The 18,461-nt window shown below is 34.4% G+C and overlaps 1 protein-coding gene across 3 annotated transcripts in view; it reads right to left on the bottom strand.

The window, feature by feature from the left end:
* Positions 1–5,259: 5,259 nt before the first annotated feature.
* Positions 5,260–18,461, bottom strand: part of LOC144977287 (ribosome assembly protein METTL17, mitochondrial-like) — an 18,459-nt gene continuing 5,257 nt past the window's right edge. For all 3 annotated transcript variants that reach the window (XM_078922336.1, XM_078922335.1, XM_078922337.1), the window contains exons 4-15: positions 18,139–18,253; positions 17,457–17,538; positions 16,590–16,663; positions 15,055–15,146; positions 14,344–14,417; positions 12,555–12,662; positions 11,876–11,944; positions 11,159–11,209; positions 9,065–9,160; positions 7,957–8,023; positions 6,442–6,559; positions 5,260–5,543 (exon numbers count right to left, since the gene is read on the bottom strand). In XM_078922336.1, coding sequence (XP_078778462.1) covers positions 5,357–5,543; positions 6,442–6,559; positions 7,957–8,023; positions 9,065–9,160; positions 11,159–11,209; positions 11,876–11,944; positions 12,555–12,662; positions 14,344–14,417; positions 15,055–15,146; positions 16,590–16,663; positions 17,457–17,538; positions 18,139–18,253 — 1,133 coding nt within the window. In that variant the 3' untranslated portion in view covers positions 5,260–5,356. The remainder of the gene's footprint in view (positions 5,544–6,441; positions 6,560–7,956; positions 8,024–9,064; positions 9,161–11,158; positions 11,210–11,875; positions 11,945–12,554; positions 12,663–14,343; positions 14,418–15,054; positions 15,147–16,589; positions 16,664–17,456; positions 17,539–18,138; positions 18,254–18,461) is intronic.

Raw genomic sequence — 18,461 nt, 5'->3', positions numbered from 1 at the left:
TCCACTGTATAACAAAAAAATCAGGACCAATGGTCAATGTCACTATCTAGGGGTTGTCGTTATCCAGAGGTTGCACTGTATATTACACTTATACACTAATATCCATGCCAACTGATGTGTTGCTCTTACAATTTCGTGTCCTAAAAGAAAAATGGTCATTTTGTTCACAGATGGGAATTGCCAGCTATGCTTTACCACTAAATCAAACATAAAATCAGTCATTATCCATATTACTACATTTGCAGATACAATTATCACAATGCTTTTTAAACCAGCATTGGCTGGTTACACGACATGTAAAGGCGAAACTTATCACAATTGTGCTATTCTTCCTCTGTGCTTCACCTAATACCTAATTTAATGAATTTTAATACAAGTATCAAGGGTAAATGTCTAGTTATTTCAGTAAAACTTTGGGATTACAAAAACCATACACGGAACGATGAGCAAATATGATCAGTTTTGTCCATATTCATGTTTTCAAACCTTTATATAATCAAACATTGCAAAATGATTTCTGATTATGCATGTTGAACTTATAAAGAGACCGGCGATTCTTCTTGCTGACTAATCAGCTGTATTAATGATAATGGTTGTTGCCCCGCAAGCACCTTGATGTTGGTCAATGGTTCTTCCTCATAGGATTGACCTTAACCCCTTCTTGATTGGGTTAAAGGGTTAAGAAGAATGGGAATCTGGGTAGGGTTCCTGACCTCCCACAGTGGACATGGAGGTACTTACTGTCTTCTATCCTCCTATATCAGTTTTCCAACTTGCTTTTTGTCTTTGTCTTGGAATGAAATTACTTGGTTTTGTGCTGACCCTGGCTGGGAGGGAAATCATATGTATACTGTAGTCAGTTTTTGGAGGTGATATTTTTTTCCTTGTAAATCATCTCTCTGTTATGCACTGTATTATTTTTCCTTTTACATAATGTATGATTTGTAAACAATTGAGTGTATTCCTCTTGGCGGGGACCTGTGCTTGTGTCTGGATGAGACATTTAGTGGTCTCAAACTAAGTACACTGTTAACTGTTAGTGTGCACTTGGAATCTAGATCCATTCCTAATCTGCGCCAATTCCACTTTGTCTTGCTTATTCTTGGGTGCTTTAAATTGTAAATTCTAGAACTTTTTACTTTCCCATTTTCTTCCTTTTTACTAGCGCTGATATGACCTTAATGTGTTGCAAGCACCGTAAAACCCTTAAAACCAAGAATGAGAATAATGATAGTGGGAAGATTACATTTAAGACACTGTGAGACGTGAGGGGGGGGGGGGGGGGCAGGGGGGGAGATGAAGTCAAGAAGGGGTTAGGGTCAATCCTACAAGAGTTGAATGAAGAGCCATTGTCCAACAACGCAGTGCTGCGGGGCAACATTGCAGGGGGGTAGTTAAAAAGTTAAATCTCTTGTATTATTAATGTCAAAAGTAATGCCTCAGATTCAACAAGACCTTGATTATAATGAACATTTACCAGTCCCTTCAACTTTGCTGTAACAGAAGTGTACTGTATTAAAAAGCAAAATATCAATTAACAGAATAGAATGAATACACTTTAAAATGTTACATTCATTGTGTCCATGAGTATATTTTAATAGAGAATGAGGGCACTAATATAGACCTTAGTGTGTAATTTTTTAACGTTAATTTTTGCAGGATCATAACATGGTTATTTATTTTCACTGCCATTTCATTTTATTTTTCAGTAGCAGTAGTAGTAATGGTGGCATATGCATGTGAACTGGCAAGACCTTCCTAGAAATTCTCATTCGCCGCATTTCCGGCAAACTTTGACCCATGCTGCCGTCCGCTTAAGATAAACTCTTGGGACCAGAAAGAAAGTTGATTTTATTTGAAGTTTAATTTATCCAAAAACTCAAGGGGAACAACTTTTCAGTGACACAAGCGAAAAATCTATTCATTGTTCCCCTTTTAATGAATACATATAACCAGAAAGATGGCCCAGTTTCCTGTTAAGCTTGGCTAAATTAAAAGTGACTTTTATGTTCTTTGATTGTCGTTATCTTTCACAATGTAACAAACATAGAATGATCTAAACGCAGAAAAGCAGAATGAAGTAAAAAAATAAGAGAGTTAAGACGCTATCATTACTAGACTAGAAGGTCAAGTCTAATTTCATTCTGGTTGTGAGGGTGTGCATGGATGACACAATGAGGAGGGAAGGGTGGGGATGATAGACAAAGGCACAATCCATACGGGAGCTATAGGGCAAACTCATGTTCATGTGTGTGTGTCATGTGTTGACAGCTTGTGTATTTCAGTGAATCCAGAGGACTTACACACATTGTACATTCTTTTGTGAATCTTGCGTGATGAGAAGACTAAAAAATGGGACATGGAGAGGATGGGGGAAGAGGAATGATTGAGAGACTATCAATCCCCCCAGTCATAAAAATCCAGATTGATGAGTTTATCTTAACCGGACTAGCTCAGGGACAGAGTTTATATTAAACATTTTAAATTACTATGATTTAGTGCAGAGCGAGAGTTTATCCTAACACGTTCAGCAGTGTATTTTGTTTTTTGTTAGATATCTCGAATATTCTATTTTTCATTTCGATTATCAGTACTAGTTTATTGAAACTAGTATTGGTGTGCCTCAGTAAGAGCATATAGGATGTGTATGTTTTTACAGTGTATTAATTTTATGTTGCTTTTTCTCAGGGTGTGCCTGGGTAATCAATCACTCCTGTTGTGTCTTCTGTCCTCCTGTACTGTTATCTTTTCCATGTGGTTGGATGGGCTCTTCTGACTTAAATGATGGGCAGGTGATCAATAATTGTGGTCTCCTATCCCCCTTTATTTGTTTTTTTTTAGAGTTGCTTTCGGTCTGTCTTAGAATGGGATTACTTGGTTGTCCAGCCCCTGGCAAGAGTCCTTATATGGAGGAAACAGCCAAATTTATAGTTATAGTTTTAAGAAGATGGCATTTTTTCCTTTTAAATCATCTCTCTGCTATGTACTGATATATTTTTTGTTTTGAATATAATTATATAATGGTTTGTAAATATTTGAGTGTGTTCCTCTTCATGGGATCCTGTGCTTGTGTCTGGATGAGATTTATGGGTGATCTCAAACATTGATAGCGTGCTCTTGGAATCTACATGTTCCCTATTTGTGCCATTTCCCTATCTCTTTTTCTCGTGTGCTTTCAATTGTAAATCTTTAATATTTCACGATCCTATTTTCTTCCTTTTTTACTGGTGCTGAAATGACCTAAATGTGTGGCAAGCACCGTAAAACCTTTAAAAACAAAAAACAAATTTCTATGTGGTTTCCTGTGTTTTTCCCAGAATAAGACTATTTGGTTCTGTCAGAGCTAGACGACATTGTCTTCCTCAGCTCTGTCAGGGACCTATACAGTTTAGTCTGCAGAGATGTGATATCAGGCCAAAAAGACACTCTTGCTGTTGCATCACCAGATCACTAGGGTTGGTCTTTTTGGCCCAGCACTACATCCATCTGGCCTGGCAAGAATCCACAGGTTTGACACCACATCGAAATTCATTAATTTGAGACATCATGATTGAAGGGAGGTAGAGGCATGTTGCTGCAGTTTTCGGGCTTGGCAGTTACACTTGTCTGGGCTATTTAAGAAAATTCAGAACACTTTTCTGGGCTTTTTGCGCAATGACTCGGCTTGCTTTTCTTTTGGAATGTGCTTCCTTAGCCTTTAGTCATCCAAGACCGATTTTATTTCAAGAGTTTCCTTCCCCTGGACAGGTTTCCAGCCAAGGCTTACCATTCTTGTCCAACGGTGATAAATTGATTGATATGTGAAGTATAAGTATTCTTACCAAAATGTAAAACAGCGTTTTGTCAGTGTATGGTAGTTTAGTTATGTAGATGTCGCTGTTTTGAATTGTTTGTTGTCATTATGTTTGCTGGAATGTGGCAATGATTTTAAAGTCATAAAAAAGAAATGGTGACTTGATGAGATAAACAAAAGTGCAGTAGTTTGTTTTTCATTTACTTCTTCCAGCTGTTCAATTCTGAATCAGGGAATTTTCTATTTTACACATTTTAATGTTTTATTAAATGATGAACTTTGTTTTTGTTGGTACATCTTCAATAATTACTGTTGATATTCTTTAGATAGGAAAGTAATAAGCATTCAAATTTTTAACAAATTAGGAATCAACATTTTAAAAATGTATCATGTAATTTTCAATGCGTTCATTTTGTTTATTAAAATTTGTCATTGTTATTGTATTTCAGTCTATGGGTTGTTTTAGATTTGTTTTTCAGTCATGTCTTAGATTTTTGACTCACAGAGAAGGAATGGATATACCGCTGACTTTCTGCTTGAGGCCTTCTGTCTTCCCATGGTGCCCATTTTGTTTTTCTGGTCCCAATGGGGATCCTCAGCTGAGAGGCTGGGTTGGGTTCCTGACCTCCCAAAGTGGGCAGGGGGGTACATACTGTGTCTTCTATCCCCCTATATCTGTTTTCCAACAAGCTTTATGTCTTTGTCTTGGAATGAGATTACTTGGTTTTGTCCTGGCCCTGGCCAGAGTCCTAGCTGGGAGGGAAACAAATGCATAGTTATTGTTTTGGGAGATGATATTTTTTTCCTTGTAAATCATCTCTCTGTTACTGTTATGTAATATTATATTTGTTATTTTGAATGTATAATGTAAGCATTTGAGTGTATTCCTTTTTGTTGGGATTTTGTGCTTGTGTCAGGATGAGACATAGGTGATCTCAAACTAAGTACATTGGTGTATGCTCTTGGAATCTACATCTGATCCCTATTTGTTCCCAGTTCCCCTTTGTCTTACCTTTTCTTGAGTGCTTTAATTGTCTTTCCATAATTTTTAACCATCCCATTCTCTTCCTTTTTTACTGGTGCTGATATAACCTAAATGTGTTGCAAGCGCCGTAAAACCCTTAAAAACAAACAAAAACATCAGCTGAGAGGGAAAGAGTCAAATTTCCATTAGCTTTTTGTTTTTTTGAGAGATAATATTTTTTACCATTGTAAGTCATCTCTACTATAGTGATTTTTAATGCTGTAAAACCTCTAAAAATAAACAAACAGCTGACATTCCACCATCGTGCAGAAACCTTTCCTCCTGAAAATCTGGATATCTGGATTTTACATGGGAGTGTTATAGTTTTAACTATTTTCAGGTTTTGATCACGAAATCTCAAGAATAGGTCGGACATACAATGAATAAGAGATATTGATTTCTAAACAATTTTATAGAAAAATAGAAATACCGACACAATAAATACTTTGCTACATTTTATTGCAGACATACATCATACTCAATTGATGTAAATCTTGCCATCGTCAATATTTTAATCAACCATTGCCATCCCTTCCACACTAAGTGTTAACTTCAATGTCATCTTCATGGCCACTTCTGTCATCCTGTAGAGCCAAATTGTCATCACCTCCTAAACTGTTGCTAGCATCGATTTCATCAGCTTCTTCTTGTTCTGGTGCCCATTTTGACAATTGCACAGGCAGGAAGTCACCTTGGTTCACAAACTTTGAGCATCCATACAAATGTCTGAATGTAGAAGAAAATAAACAAAATTTGACACCTATCAGTATGTTTTTAAAAAATAAAACAACAAATACATACATACACACACACACACACACACACACACATATATTTATATATATATATATATCTTTGAAACTCAGAGAAAAAGAAAAAGATCCGAATCAGGACACTTGGATTATAATTTCTTATAACCCTGTGGTTGTAAAAATATCCTAATGCTGATATATTTTAACAAAGAGATGCTGCATTTTAAATCGTCTAATTTATGACAAAGAAGACTGAATCACTGATTTTATTCTTATTCATTGATTTTTTTCAAATCAAAACGCCTTTGACCTCTTTCTGATCTGTAATTATTACAACAAAGCCATACTTGTCCTGAAAGAAGTTTTTTCCCCCTTTTTTTTTTGAGGTTGAATTTGGTCTAACATTTAACTGAGAAACATTTAAAGTATAGACAGGAAGTAAGGACAGAGAAAAAACATTTTCAGGGTTAACAGTGAATATCATGACATACAAGCCATTGGTTACAGATTATAGTGACAATCACCAAAAGAAAGTGAATAACGAGATGTGTGCAATAGCATAATCATTGCTATGCAAATTTCTTTTCAACCCCCCCCCCCCCCCCAACAAAATATGTTTTCTACCACCATCTGGTTTCTTGAAACTTATATGTTGTTGCTGGTTCTTAGCAGCTTCTAATCAAGAATAATAATCCGAACAGAAAAAAAAAAATTCTTCATTTTCATATTTTTTAAAGTAGTCATAAGTTTGGGGAGCCATGCATATTATATCTTTTGGATTGGCCATTTTCCAATGAGTGTGAGGCACCAGGACTTGTAAATAATGAACAACAAATAAAACCATAAACATGTATCAAAATCTAAAAACCAACTTTTCAAATTTCCCTTTAGTGATGACCACGTGTTGCAGTTGTCCACATGGCAGACATACATGGCAGTGGTTGTGTCGAGTTGCTTTATTTAGCTGTAATACACGAGGCCAGGCTGTCTCTGAGACAAAATAAGAAAGCGTATGCTAGTGTTAGTAAAAAAAAAAAGCCAGTGATAAGTACCAAATTAAGCTGAAATTTCAAAAGCCAACTATAAATGATTAATTCTAGGCTGCATGTATATTTTTCAGCCATCGTTGCACAGTAATACTACTAAAATTTAGATAAACTGCTGTTGCTGCTTTTTCTTCACCTCCTCCTCCTCCTTCACCTTCTTCTTCTAAACCACTGTCATTGAAAGAGAAAGAAAAAAGTGATGTCACTTTCCTGATAGCCTTTTGTATCTTAAACGTCAGCATGCTTTCATTGACAAAAATAATTTTTAAAATCTAAAAATAACTTTTCTTAAAAATAGTTTTTAAAAATCAATAAATAATGATTATTGACAGAAATATTTCACTGAGATTCTCAGTTTAATAGTTTTCAATTTGGCAAGGTTGAAAACCAAACACATTGACCGATCAATGTGGGCCAATGTAAAGTTTTTCCTCACTTAATTTATGTAGTGCCTCATTAAAAAAAACATTATTTAAAAATCACATTTTTCACAAATATCAAAATTATCAAATTTTTAATTCGTCATGTATGCTCATATTCTTTTCTTTAAAATAAAAAAAATGACAAAAGCGGGAAATCGGGGACGTTTATTTGCTTCGAGGTCAGAGTTGGTTATGTCCCATGAGTGTAAATCACTAAAATCTCTGCTGTGCTTTATAGTCCTGTAACTTTACACATGTGCAACTATGTGGTCTTGTGGTATGACACTCACTTTCGGATCGGAAGATCCTGGGTTCGAGTCCCACTCAGCGCATAGTTGAGTCCTTGGAGAAGGCTCTTTACTCACATTCTTTCACCGTACTCAGGTGTAAAATGAGTACCTGGCCGTTAACAGCGTTGTCTCTATCCAAAAAAAAAATGTAACATCGCCTAACAGGCGTCATGTCCCATCCTAAACGTTAAGTTGCTGTTGGCCAGGGGCCCCTTGTAAAGCGCTTTGAGCACATTTAGTGGATATTGTGCTATATAAAATCTCAATTTTTGTTGTTGTTGACCAATTTGGACTTTTTGTCTTGGCATCTTCGTATGTAACGGATTTTCCCTGACAGGACATTTCTATTATATCTAATTCTTTTGGTTTTACCATCTAATTCTTTGTACCATTTAAGCAAAGAAGTTTCAATATAGCATTAACAATTGCCACACGATGTGGATTGAGAAAAGGATATATTCCCCAATTGTAAATGCATCTCTAATGTATAATTTGTATAAAATTTAACTGCACAAGACTTTTTTGTCGAGCAGATTACGCCACAAAGTGTTATGGATATTTATACACAGGCATCTGGGAAAAACAAAGACATAAACACACAAATCAAATATGTTTCATCTTAGTCATACCAGATTCTCGACGTCCTTTCTTCAAAATGACAAAAGAGTATCTGACCTTGCCTCTTCGATCACTTGCCTGAAAATAAGAAAGAGATTTTCAACATTTAATTCATGCCCGTTCTAAAGCTCAATGATGGGCTTTACTTTTAATGCCTTACACAATAACTCATAATTACATGATCACAGTAATCTTGATATATAAATGTCACAGGAAGCGTTTTACAAAAATATTTTTAAAATTCCTTTCGTTCATCCTCAAGGGGTATCTTTCTTTTGGGTCTTTCTCGAGAAAAGACCAAGATAACCCAGGCATCAGAGAAAAGCCGCAAAATGAACCATTAGCTCTAAGTTCCTTGCTTAGGAAACCAATATGATGCCAAATGCAGGGCTCTAACCCAGATGGAAGTGCAATGCCTTGTCTATTTTGTCATCTCATCCCTCTATAAATAAATGGAAATAATGATGACGACAAAATCTTATTTAACCCTACAACTATCATGACATTGGCTATAAATATTTAGAAGGAGAAAAATACACACACACAAACTACCTCACTTCTCATACCTTCTCCTAAAATCTAAACAAGTTAATTTCAAGCAAACCCTTGAAAATTCACAAAGACTTTCACATTCCAGCTTTTGTGCGTATGTGAGGGACAACTGGTTTTGTGAAATCACTAAAAGGACATTAGAGACGAAGTTTTAAATATCTTTTAGTTCTAAAAGATAGGGAGGGGCAGTACCTTCAGTGATAAACTACAGTGCACCTCAGATACAGCGACCTCTGATTTAACTAAACTTCAGTTTTAACTTAAATTTTTTAAATCCCCGTTTTTCCCTTGTTTAACACTACTAAAATAACCTTGCATTTACCAAAGTTCATATCTACACACATTAGCTGCAGCAAAATATCGAAACCGTAAAAAGCATGCTAAATGGGGACAAGACTGACATAAAAAATCTTGCATTTTCTACCCACCCAGCACTGATTGAGTAGCTGCTGGGTCTGTTAATTGAGGTTGAGAGTAATCTGAAATGGATTTGTGTTCTATCAAAAGTGTATCTTGTTATTAATCAGACTGAACCCAACAAACATGAAAAATGAACAGTTGAAGTACCTTGCCAGATGAGAAATCAACTTCATTGCTGACACATTCAGTGAGACAGGGCTGCTTCTTATCCCTCTTCTTAGGGCACTCATTGTCATGGGGACACTATAAATGAAAAGAAAAAAAATCCCTATCAAACCATGCCACATAGGAGTCAATAGTGGAAAGTTTTTATTTCAATACAAAAGTTAATCATTTATATTAATCCTACTCCATTGTTAGTGATAAATCACTGGTCTCAGCTGCAAACCACTCAAATAGGGAAAACCCAACCATGCATGAGTTTTTAAAAACTACTGACAATAAAATGATTCAATGGACCATTGCGTTACATGTCAGAGCATTTCCATTGGATAGTATTACCCAATACTATTTATTTACAGATGTGATGCATTATTGGCTGAAGAGTGCTCTTGGAGTTGAACAGTTTGTGACTGAGGCCATTAATTTGTATTCGATTCTGTATGAATTGAAATGATTTTGTTTATGATAAAAATTTCTTATTTCCAAATATCATTGTCTTTGAGTGTTCCATGATCATATCTATGGTTGACCTGATGTCAATGGATACCGGTATGGTATTGTTACATGTGAATCAAATGTAGAAAATAGAATTTAAATCTTTTAAAAAATCAGAATTAAAAATTAACCAACCCTCTTTTTATTTTTTCAGTTTAAAAAGCTACAGTCCTTTTTCAGAATAATGTTTGTTTTTGTTTTGAAGGGTTTTACGGCACTTGCAACACATTTAGGTTATATCAGCACCAGTAAAAAGGAGGAAAATGGGATAGTAAAAAGTTCTAGAATTACAATTAAAGCACCCAAGAAAAAGTAAGACATAGGGGAACTGGGAACAAATAGGGATCAGATGTAGATTCTAAGAGCACACCACCAATGTACTTAGTTTGAGATCACCTATAAGTCTCATCCGGACACAAGCACAAAATCCAACAAAAAGGAATACACTCAAATGCTTATATTATACATTCAAAATAACAAATATAGTAATACATAACAGAGAGATGATTTACAAGGAAAAAAATATCATCTCCCAAAACAATAACTATGCATTTGACTGTTTCCCTCCCAGCTATGGGCCAGGACAAAACCAAATAATCTCATTCCAAGACAAAGACAGAAAGCATGTTGGAAAACAGATATAAGGGGATAGAAGACACAGTATGTACCCCCCCCCCCCCACCCACTATGCGAGGTCAGGAACCCCACCCAGTTTTTCAGAATAATATACTTATTGATTTTACTCTAATTCCCTAATATAGCTACCACTACCAGTACGAATTTTCATTGGTTAAGAATTTGCGAACGATTGGTGCACACCGAAATGACGTAGGTGCTTTGCCTGACGTCCGTACTCAATGTATATAAGCAGTATCGAATAGCTTTGATTTATCCATCTCACATTTTACATCGTCGCAACTTCAAGTCAAGATTTTTAAAAAAATAATTTTGTTCTAATCCCAGGCCATCCTATCTGATGACCCTCTTAATCAGTATCAATTTGATCAAGAATTCAAGTCAAGTCTACAACTACAATGGCAAACAGACGGTTGACAACCCTATCGCTGAAAAGTAAGATCAAACTGATTGATGCAGTTGAAAATTCTGGCATACAACAGAAAATCATGCAGAGGAAATTGGCATACTAGTGCAGAGGAAATTGGCATACTAGCTAATTCAGTCTAAACGATTTACAAGAAGCGTGACCACTACAGGGACCTCAACTTCTCTGGTCAATTTGACCAAGCAAAGTCAGCAGAAAGTGTGCCATGAAGGGTCTTACTTATTCTAGATTGGCTTGCTTTGTTCACACGCATTTTTGCTCATTTGATTAGACTCTGGTTGTTGATTTTCGGTAAAGTCAATTTTTTCCCCAGTTATCCTGGGCATCATCTTATCCAGAGTTTACTGTATATAATATTTTGCTGAGGTAAAGCAAACACTGTCTTACTGTTTTGGTCATAAGAATCAATTTAAGAAATCGGGCATTTTTAAATGAATAAGTTATTTCTGATTGACATTTTCCATAGAATATTGAATTGAAAAGTAGGAAAACCTTGTTCAAACGTGAAAGAGTTGACTTACTGGAGAAAACACATGACCTTCAAACTGAGAGTCAGGGTTGTTGCTTGATACCTGTGGATAGAGGGATAATGTCAAGGCAATGTGGTGGAAAAACATAAGGGTCGTCAAATCACACAAATGAGCATCTTGATGAGGATTAGCCTTGAATTAAAAGAGAAAAATTGGTAATGCCTTGCATAAAAATAAAATGAACAAATATGAACATGTATCTAGTTCATTCCCACAAATTAATTGTGCTCAATGTGCTTCACAATGCTTCATGTAAAACCCCAGCAGGTCATAATGGAACCAAATTTCCATTTCATACAGTGCAAGACAATTAAAAAAAAAAAAAAGAGCACTTTTACAATACCTGTAGTTTCCGCTGGCCAAGATATTCATGCATAAGCAGCATAAGTCTAGTGGAGTTGATATTTTCTAGGTACCTTACCCAAAGATACAATCCACAAGTCAGATATTGTAATCATGGTTATCCATTCCATCAATAACCAGCTCATCATTGCTTAACTTTTTTATTAAAGACAAGATAGTGTACTGCAGAGACTGTGTTTGTCAATGAATAAAGGATGTATATGCGCTTAAGCTCCGTAGAAAGAAAAGTATATAATAATTCTGTGTCTTGTTATTATTTGAAATCTCCATTTATTGCATGAAGGAATTTTAAGATATTTTGTTCGCATTTATGTAACATTTAATAAAGTCTAGAACTCATTTTACCTGTAGGAGAAAATCCCTGGCTTCGTCAATCAGACTAAAACCTGCTGTCGTGCCATTTTCTATCAAGACCTGAAATACCATAGGAAAATTATTTTTGAAACTTTTATCAAACCAGTTTTGTTGTAACATCATTGTTTTCTCTCTCTCTCTCTCTCTCTCTCTCTCGATCTCTCTCTCTCTCTCTCTCTCTCTCTCTATTTCATTGTAAGCTATTTCATATTTTCTTATTAAAATTTTGTTATTGAAACGTATATGTACAGCATCACATACTCTGAATCAATGCCAAAAATACTATGAATACTTGTGGACAATGAGGCCTTATAAGTCACCTGGCATAAAGTGGATAGGTAAGAGGTATAGTTGAACAATGATATAAACACTAGATGATGAACAAAAGAAATACAATCTGAACTTTCACAGATTACCACTCTTTGATTTATAGTACAACTCTTATGTGCAATTGAATGATATAGTTTTATTGAAACAAAGAAAAAAAAAATATTTTGGTGAGATGGGTTGAAAAAAAAAGTGATCATCAAAGAATAATACAGATTTTCACATTTCAATGCAAATTTTATCATATCAAATGTTTCTATTGTTATCATTAGTATTACCATGCAACCATATTGAGATAAATGAATTTTTACCAGGTAATTTATTGAGATAAATGAATTTTTACCAGGTAATTTTCAGTCATTTCCCACAAGTCTAAGACAAGCTGCAATCTGTCTTTATCTGATGCTTGCTCCATAAGCATATAGGGACAGACCACTAGGGAGAATTGGTTCTGGAACAGAAACATGTTTACCAAAGTTTTGATTCAGCTTATTATTGTGCGGCGATGTGGTCTTGTGGTATGACAATCACTTTAGGATCTGAAGGTCCTGGGTTCGAGCCTCACTCACTGCATAGTTGAGTCCTTGGAAAAGGACCATACTCCAGCTTTGTCCCTGTCGGAAAAAAATGTAATATCGCCTAACAGGCGTCATGACTCGTTCTACATGTTAGATGTTGCTGCTAGTCAGGGGCCATTTGTAAAGTGCTTTGAGCATATTAAGTGGATATTGTGCTATATAAAAGCTCAATTTATTTATAAAAACTCAATTTATTCTTAGTGTATGCTCTGAATGAGCTCAAATAATAATAATAACAACAACAACAAAAACAACAACAACAACAACAACAACAATAATAATAATAATAATAATAACAATAATAATAATTCATTTCGATAGCACTAAACTTCCACCGAGGTGCTCAGAGTCAGAGGTGTTTTATGTAATGTATATATCATACAATCCTAAATAGCACACGAAAATAAAATCTACTCTTTCATTTTCATATCTGTAGGAAATGGCTTTTTTATCCTTCCTTTTTTTTTTTTTGGAAAGAGACACTTACTTACTTAATTGATTGAACCAATACTCAATTGAGCCCTATCCCTTCAGTCATCATTCATGATGTAAAACAGGGGAAATGGCTAAAATCAATAACCGAATATTAGAAGGGGGGGGGGGGGGAACAAAACAAATCAATTAAAGCAAACAAGATTAGTGCCTCTACAAAGAAAGTCTCATTTACTCGAGATGCCTAGTTTCCAGATACATACCCAGATACACATAAAAAACAGGCAAGTCACTACAACTGAAGAGCTCTTGAAATCAAAAGCAAAGTCTATAATGTAATTTTTTTCCTTGGTTTCCACTGAATACAAGGAAAGCATTTCGTTTTAAAACAAATCCATAATTAAAGTGTAGCTGATCAAGCACAATCAAGTAAAAATAAAAGAAAAATGAATTATTTTTTTTTAGGAGATCCATTTTCTACAATTTCTCCAATAACAATGAGGTTAAGGTCGTATCATCATCATCATCATGTGCCATGCTCCATTATGTTGCCAATCAAGGGTCTCTCCTCCACTCTCTCCTGCATCTTCTGCAATTTGTCACTGTTCCTTTGTGTCCATGCTAATCTGTCACACTGTCCATCATCTTTTGTCCACCCGGCCAAGTGCTCTTTTTTCATCAATTTTTCCCTAGTTATTAAGTAGTTTTCAAAAAATTTCTTTCTTATAAATTGTCCCATGAATTTTGCTGGTCTTCTTCTTTTCTTCCTATCAATGATCGTGAGAACTTCACTTCCGGATTTGTCTTTCTATCTGTCCATGTGGTTCTCAACTGTCTTCTTATGAATCACATCTCAACCACCTCAATACTTTTTCCTGTCTGAGGTAATATGAAATTTGCAGTCAATTTATAATTATCCTCTGTTAAGGGATGTCATGAATGAAACATTAAGATTTCTAAAAAGATCAGTAATTTACCTACGTGAGGCTCGAGGTCAATGCCATCTAATTCTAACAGTTCTTGCAGTAAAATTTTAAAAAGGGGAAAAAAGAAGCAAATATTTTTTTTAAATATCCGACCTCTCCATTTCTTCTGGAGCAGGTCAGCCATTGATTGACTCACATGCTTAGGACTGGGTGCAAACTGCCTAAAATGTACCCCTTTGATACTCATCACAGTGTTCTGTTCATTTCCATCTGTGAAAGGAGCCAAATCAATTAATCTCGATTCAAATGCCTATTATGTTAATTTCTTAATTAATATGGACAGATTGGCTTAGTCAGATAAATAATATAATCAGCAAGGTAACAAATAAAAATAATAATAATAATAATGATAATAATAATAATAATAATAACAATAATAATAATAATAATGGTGATGATGACGATGATGATGATAATAATAATAGTAATAAAAAAACCAATAATAATAACAACAATAATAGTAATTTTCAGCATTATAAGTTTATTCCTTATGCCGCCAATCTCAAATGAAGGAACCCTAACCAAGCTAAAATAAAATTATCTGTATAGAGAGTATAAAAATTCGCAAAATCCATAATCAAATACTACATTTGTCATATACACAATGTGTGACAAGTATAAACAATTCTTTTTCAGAACATAATAATTTTGAATTGCGAGACTGAATCAAATTAGATAGGCAGAGAGGTATGTAAATTATTTTCAAAGACTTACTGCAAGGGTGTCTAGGTGAGAATCCGAACCCAAGACTTGCCTCCAGGTTAAAGCAAGCCAAATGCATGACTGCTACAGCCCAGCAATACACAAACATTAACATTGATGAGCCACATTCTGATACCTTACTTACCTTGCAATAGGAGTCTGGCTATTGTATTCATAAATCCTGAGCTATCAACACAGTAATGTTCAACAATATCCTTCCATTCCTTGTCAGCAGCCCTGAGTGTCAAAAATAGATAAAAGATAGGTTGAGGTGCCCTTAAAATTATTTTGGAGAAGAGTTGTCAAATGGTATCATTGGTTGTGACAGCCTTTTGATAGTAGAAAATGGCACTAAAATAGATTTGTCATCGTAATTAGGGATTGGAAATAGAAATTTCAGCAGGAAAACCGAGCTTGCCAAAGGCAACAAACCGATAATCTGACATATTTCTTTTTTAAAATCTGAATTTCAGGGAAATAAATCTGTGTCATCATAGAATGCATGATATCTATCCTTGTTTGCATATTACATTTTTAAAATATTTTAGAATAGATGTAATGTTCTTAAATTTGGTCAAATAGGCACTTTGGAGTATAAAAAATAATTTTCATAACCATTCCTCTTCTTCTTCTTCATATAAACTGAACTCACTCAAGACTGAGAATTACTGACAATGCTGGATATCCTCTAAAATATTGGTTTTAAAAAATCCTGAATTTAAAGGGAAAATTTGTGAAGTAGTGACTCAAGATGGTATTATGTTGGCATTATTTACATGCTAAAAGTAATTCTTTTTGGTAAAAAATACGAGACTTGAGTTTAGCTCATATGTTTGATTAAGGAGAATGAATATAGTTTATTTAATTACAATTTTGTGCGCCTAGAACTGTTTTGTCAATGGGATTGATCGCTGTAAACTTTATTATAATTATTATTATTAATATCTAAAATCTCATATTTTTTATTGCCTTTACTTTTTGACCTGGTTCACCCCGACATATTAAATACCCTTTTGAGGTGACTGGTCACATTTGTCAATATTTTGTTCTCTAAATCTGTATAATTCAATTAAATCTATATAAGTGGCAAGTCTGGAAAACGTGAATGGGCGTCTTTGAGACAGTCTAGATACGAGAGATTTGGAAAAATTATGAAAATTATATACATTGTTATGGTAATGATCTTATAAGCTGATCTACAAGTTGATATAAATATGAAATTACATTCTAGCTAGAATTTCCTGTTTACACTTTATAGTCAAGATGAATAAACCAGAATGTAGGGAAGAAATAATGATCACATATTCAGATGTCTTAATACCATAATCTAGAGGTGCCTATATGAGTCAATAAAATGTAGAGTAAAATAAAGGGAGTAAAAATGACTTGTGTAATAGATACAACATAAAGTAAACGAAGTTTCAGCCTTTATCCTTCTTCAGGTAAATGTAAATAAGTGTGTGTGTGTATTGTTTTCTTTTCTTACCCTCTTTTTCTCATTTATTAATCATTATGCAAGTGTACTCGTAATATAATATATTTTCTTTTCTTATCTACATTTACTGAAGAAGGCTAAATGCCGAAATGTCGTTCACCCTGTATTGTATCTTTTACATGACTCATTTTTACTCAAAAAAAAAAAAAAAAAAAAAAAAAAAAAAAAAAAAACCAACAACATACCATATTCCTGCCCCAACTCTAGAACCAAAATTGTAAACAGACGTAGGCTTGAATTCTGGGTCTCGCTTTTTAATCTGAAATATCAAGAATTGTAATTTAAAAGAACATACAAACTCTCACTCAGCACTTAATTCAAAACATTGTTACTATGTTACTCATCACATAGTCTAATGATAATAAAAAATCCACATATCATCCACTAAATGTGCCCAAAGTACTTTACAAGGGGTCCTTAGCTAATATTAAAACTCACAATGTAGAATGAGACATGAAACTTGTAAGGCACAAATTAATTTTTTTTTTCCAAATAGCACATCAGGTCCTCATGTTACACCTGAGTTTTTTGTTTGTTGCTTTAGGTCTCCTCCAACACAATTGAGGTTATATGAGAGACCGCTGAAACAAAAAAACAAGCAATCTAACAAAAATAGTACAAATGTAAATCAAAATCATAACCTAAAGATATCATAAGCTAAATTATAAATAACCAAGAACAGGCAGAAGATTTACAGAAAAAAAAAATATCCCCTGTCAAAAATACAATCACAAACCAAAGAAGCAGGATAGGCTAGTAAAGAGAAGAAGAAACGACATCACTATCGGATCGTACACCCATGCGAACATCATAGGTATATGATTCAAGGGTGATGCTCCCATCCAACCACCCGCTTACACCTGAGTATGCTGAGTAAATGTGAGTAAAGAGCCCTTTGCAAGGACTCAACTTTGTGCTGCCCAAACTCAAATCATGAGCCGATTGTCATTCAACTAGTCCCCAAAGGTGCAAATAAACATAAATTCTGTATCAATATAATAACAATAAGTTTGAAAAAAAAAAAACCCAGAAGAATTCAGTCCATAGCCTACCTCAGTGAAACACTGAATAAACACAGCATAATCTGAGGCAATCCTGCCCATCATATAAATATAGGAGGTGAAAGCATCATACCTGTGAGACAAAGAAAGTATATCATAACACGGGCAGCTATATAAATAAACAAACTTACACTTCACATGATAAAGTCAACCATCCTCTTAATTGAAATCAAATCAAGTTTTACTTTTTGGGGGGTTTTTGTTTGCTAAATTCAATGTGTCAGAAGCTTAAGATCATTATTGACTTGTATCATATTTGAGAAAAAAAAAATAACAAAGAAAAGAAAAGAAAAGAAAGAAAATGTACAATTTCCGAAATTGATTGGAGAAAAATTGTCTCAATATCGTCCAGAAGATCAAAGGCTGACTGGATGATCTGGGTAACAGCTACAGAAAAGTTATGTGCTCTATTAATAAACAACTTCATTGCATGAACTAAGAAAAAAAAAATTAAACTCAAACAATTTTGGATTAAAAATTACGAAAATCTGTAAAAATATCTTTTGAAATATAACATGACACACAAAAATAAAATAAAAACAACACAACCCATTATCAAAGCATAACATCAGGGTAGTTTAACACTCACTGTCACTAACCTATCTGATTACAGATATTTAACAAAATACAAAGACAAGAGGACAACTCTGTAAATCTAAGTTAAAAAACTCACTGCATTGGCTGCCAGTGATAAACTACAGTGCGTAATTTGGCAAGCACTTTTTGCTCCAGTTTTTTCACAGCTAGATTATATTCTTCTCCTTCAAGATTTGATAACACATCTCCATCTGAGGGACAAAATCGCCAAATTAGATAAAAAATCATATATAAAATCAGAATCAACTAACATTCCTTGATTTTTCTAACAATATCTAAGTGATAAATCATACACACTTTCTTAGATCTAGAACAATATCTAATGAGTTTATGAAAAAGATTTAAAGCTTTCTCTCCCTGTAAGAGAATCGATCATTGAGTCAAAATCAAGTACAAAAT

The sequence above is a fragment of the Berghia stephanieae genome, chromosome 7 (genome assembly GCF_034508935.2).
Source record: "Berghia stephanieae isolate SIO BIC M18660-M18661 chromosome 7, UCSD_Bste_1.3, whole genome shotgun sequence".
Lineage (NCBI taxonomy): Eukaryota > Metazoa > Mollusca > Gastropoda > Nudibranchia > Aeolidiidae > Berghia > Berghia stephanieae.
This window is presented reverse-complemented; position numbering and strand designations above follow the sequence as displayed.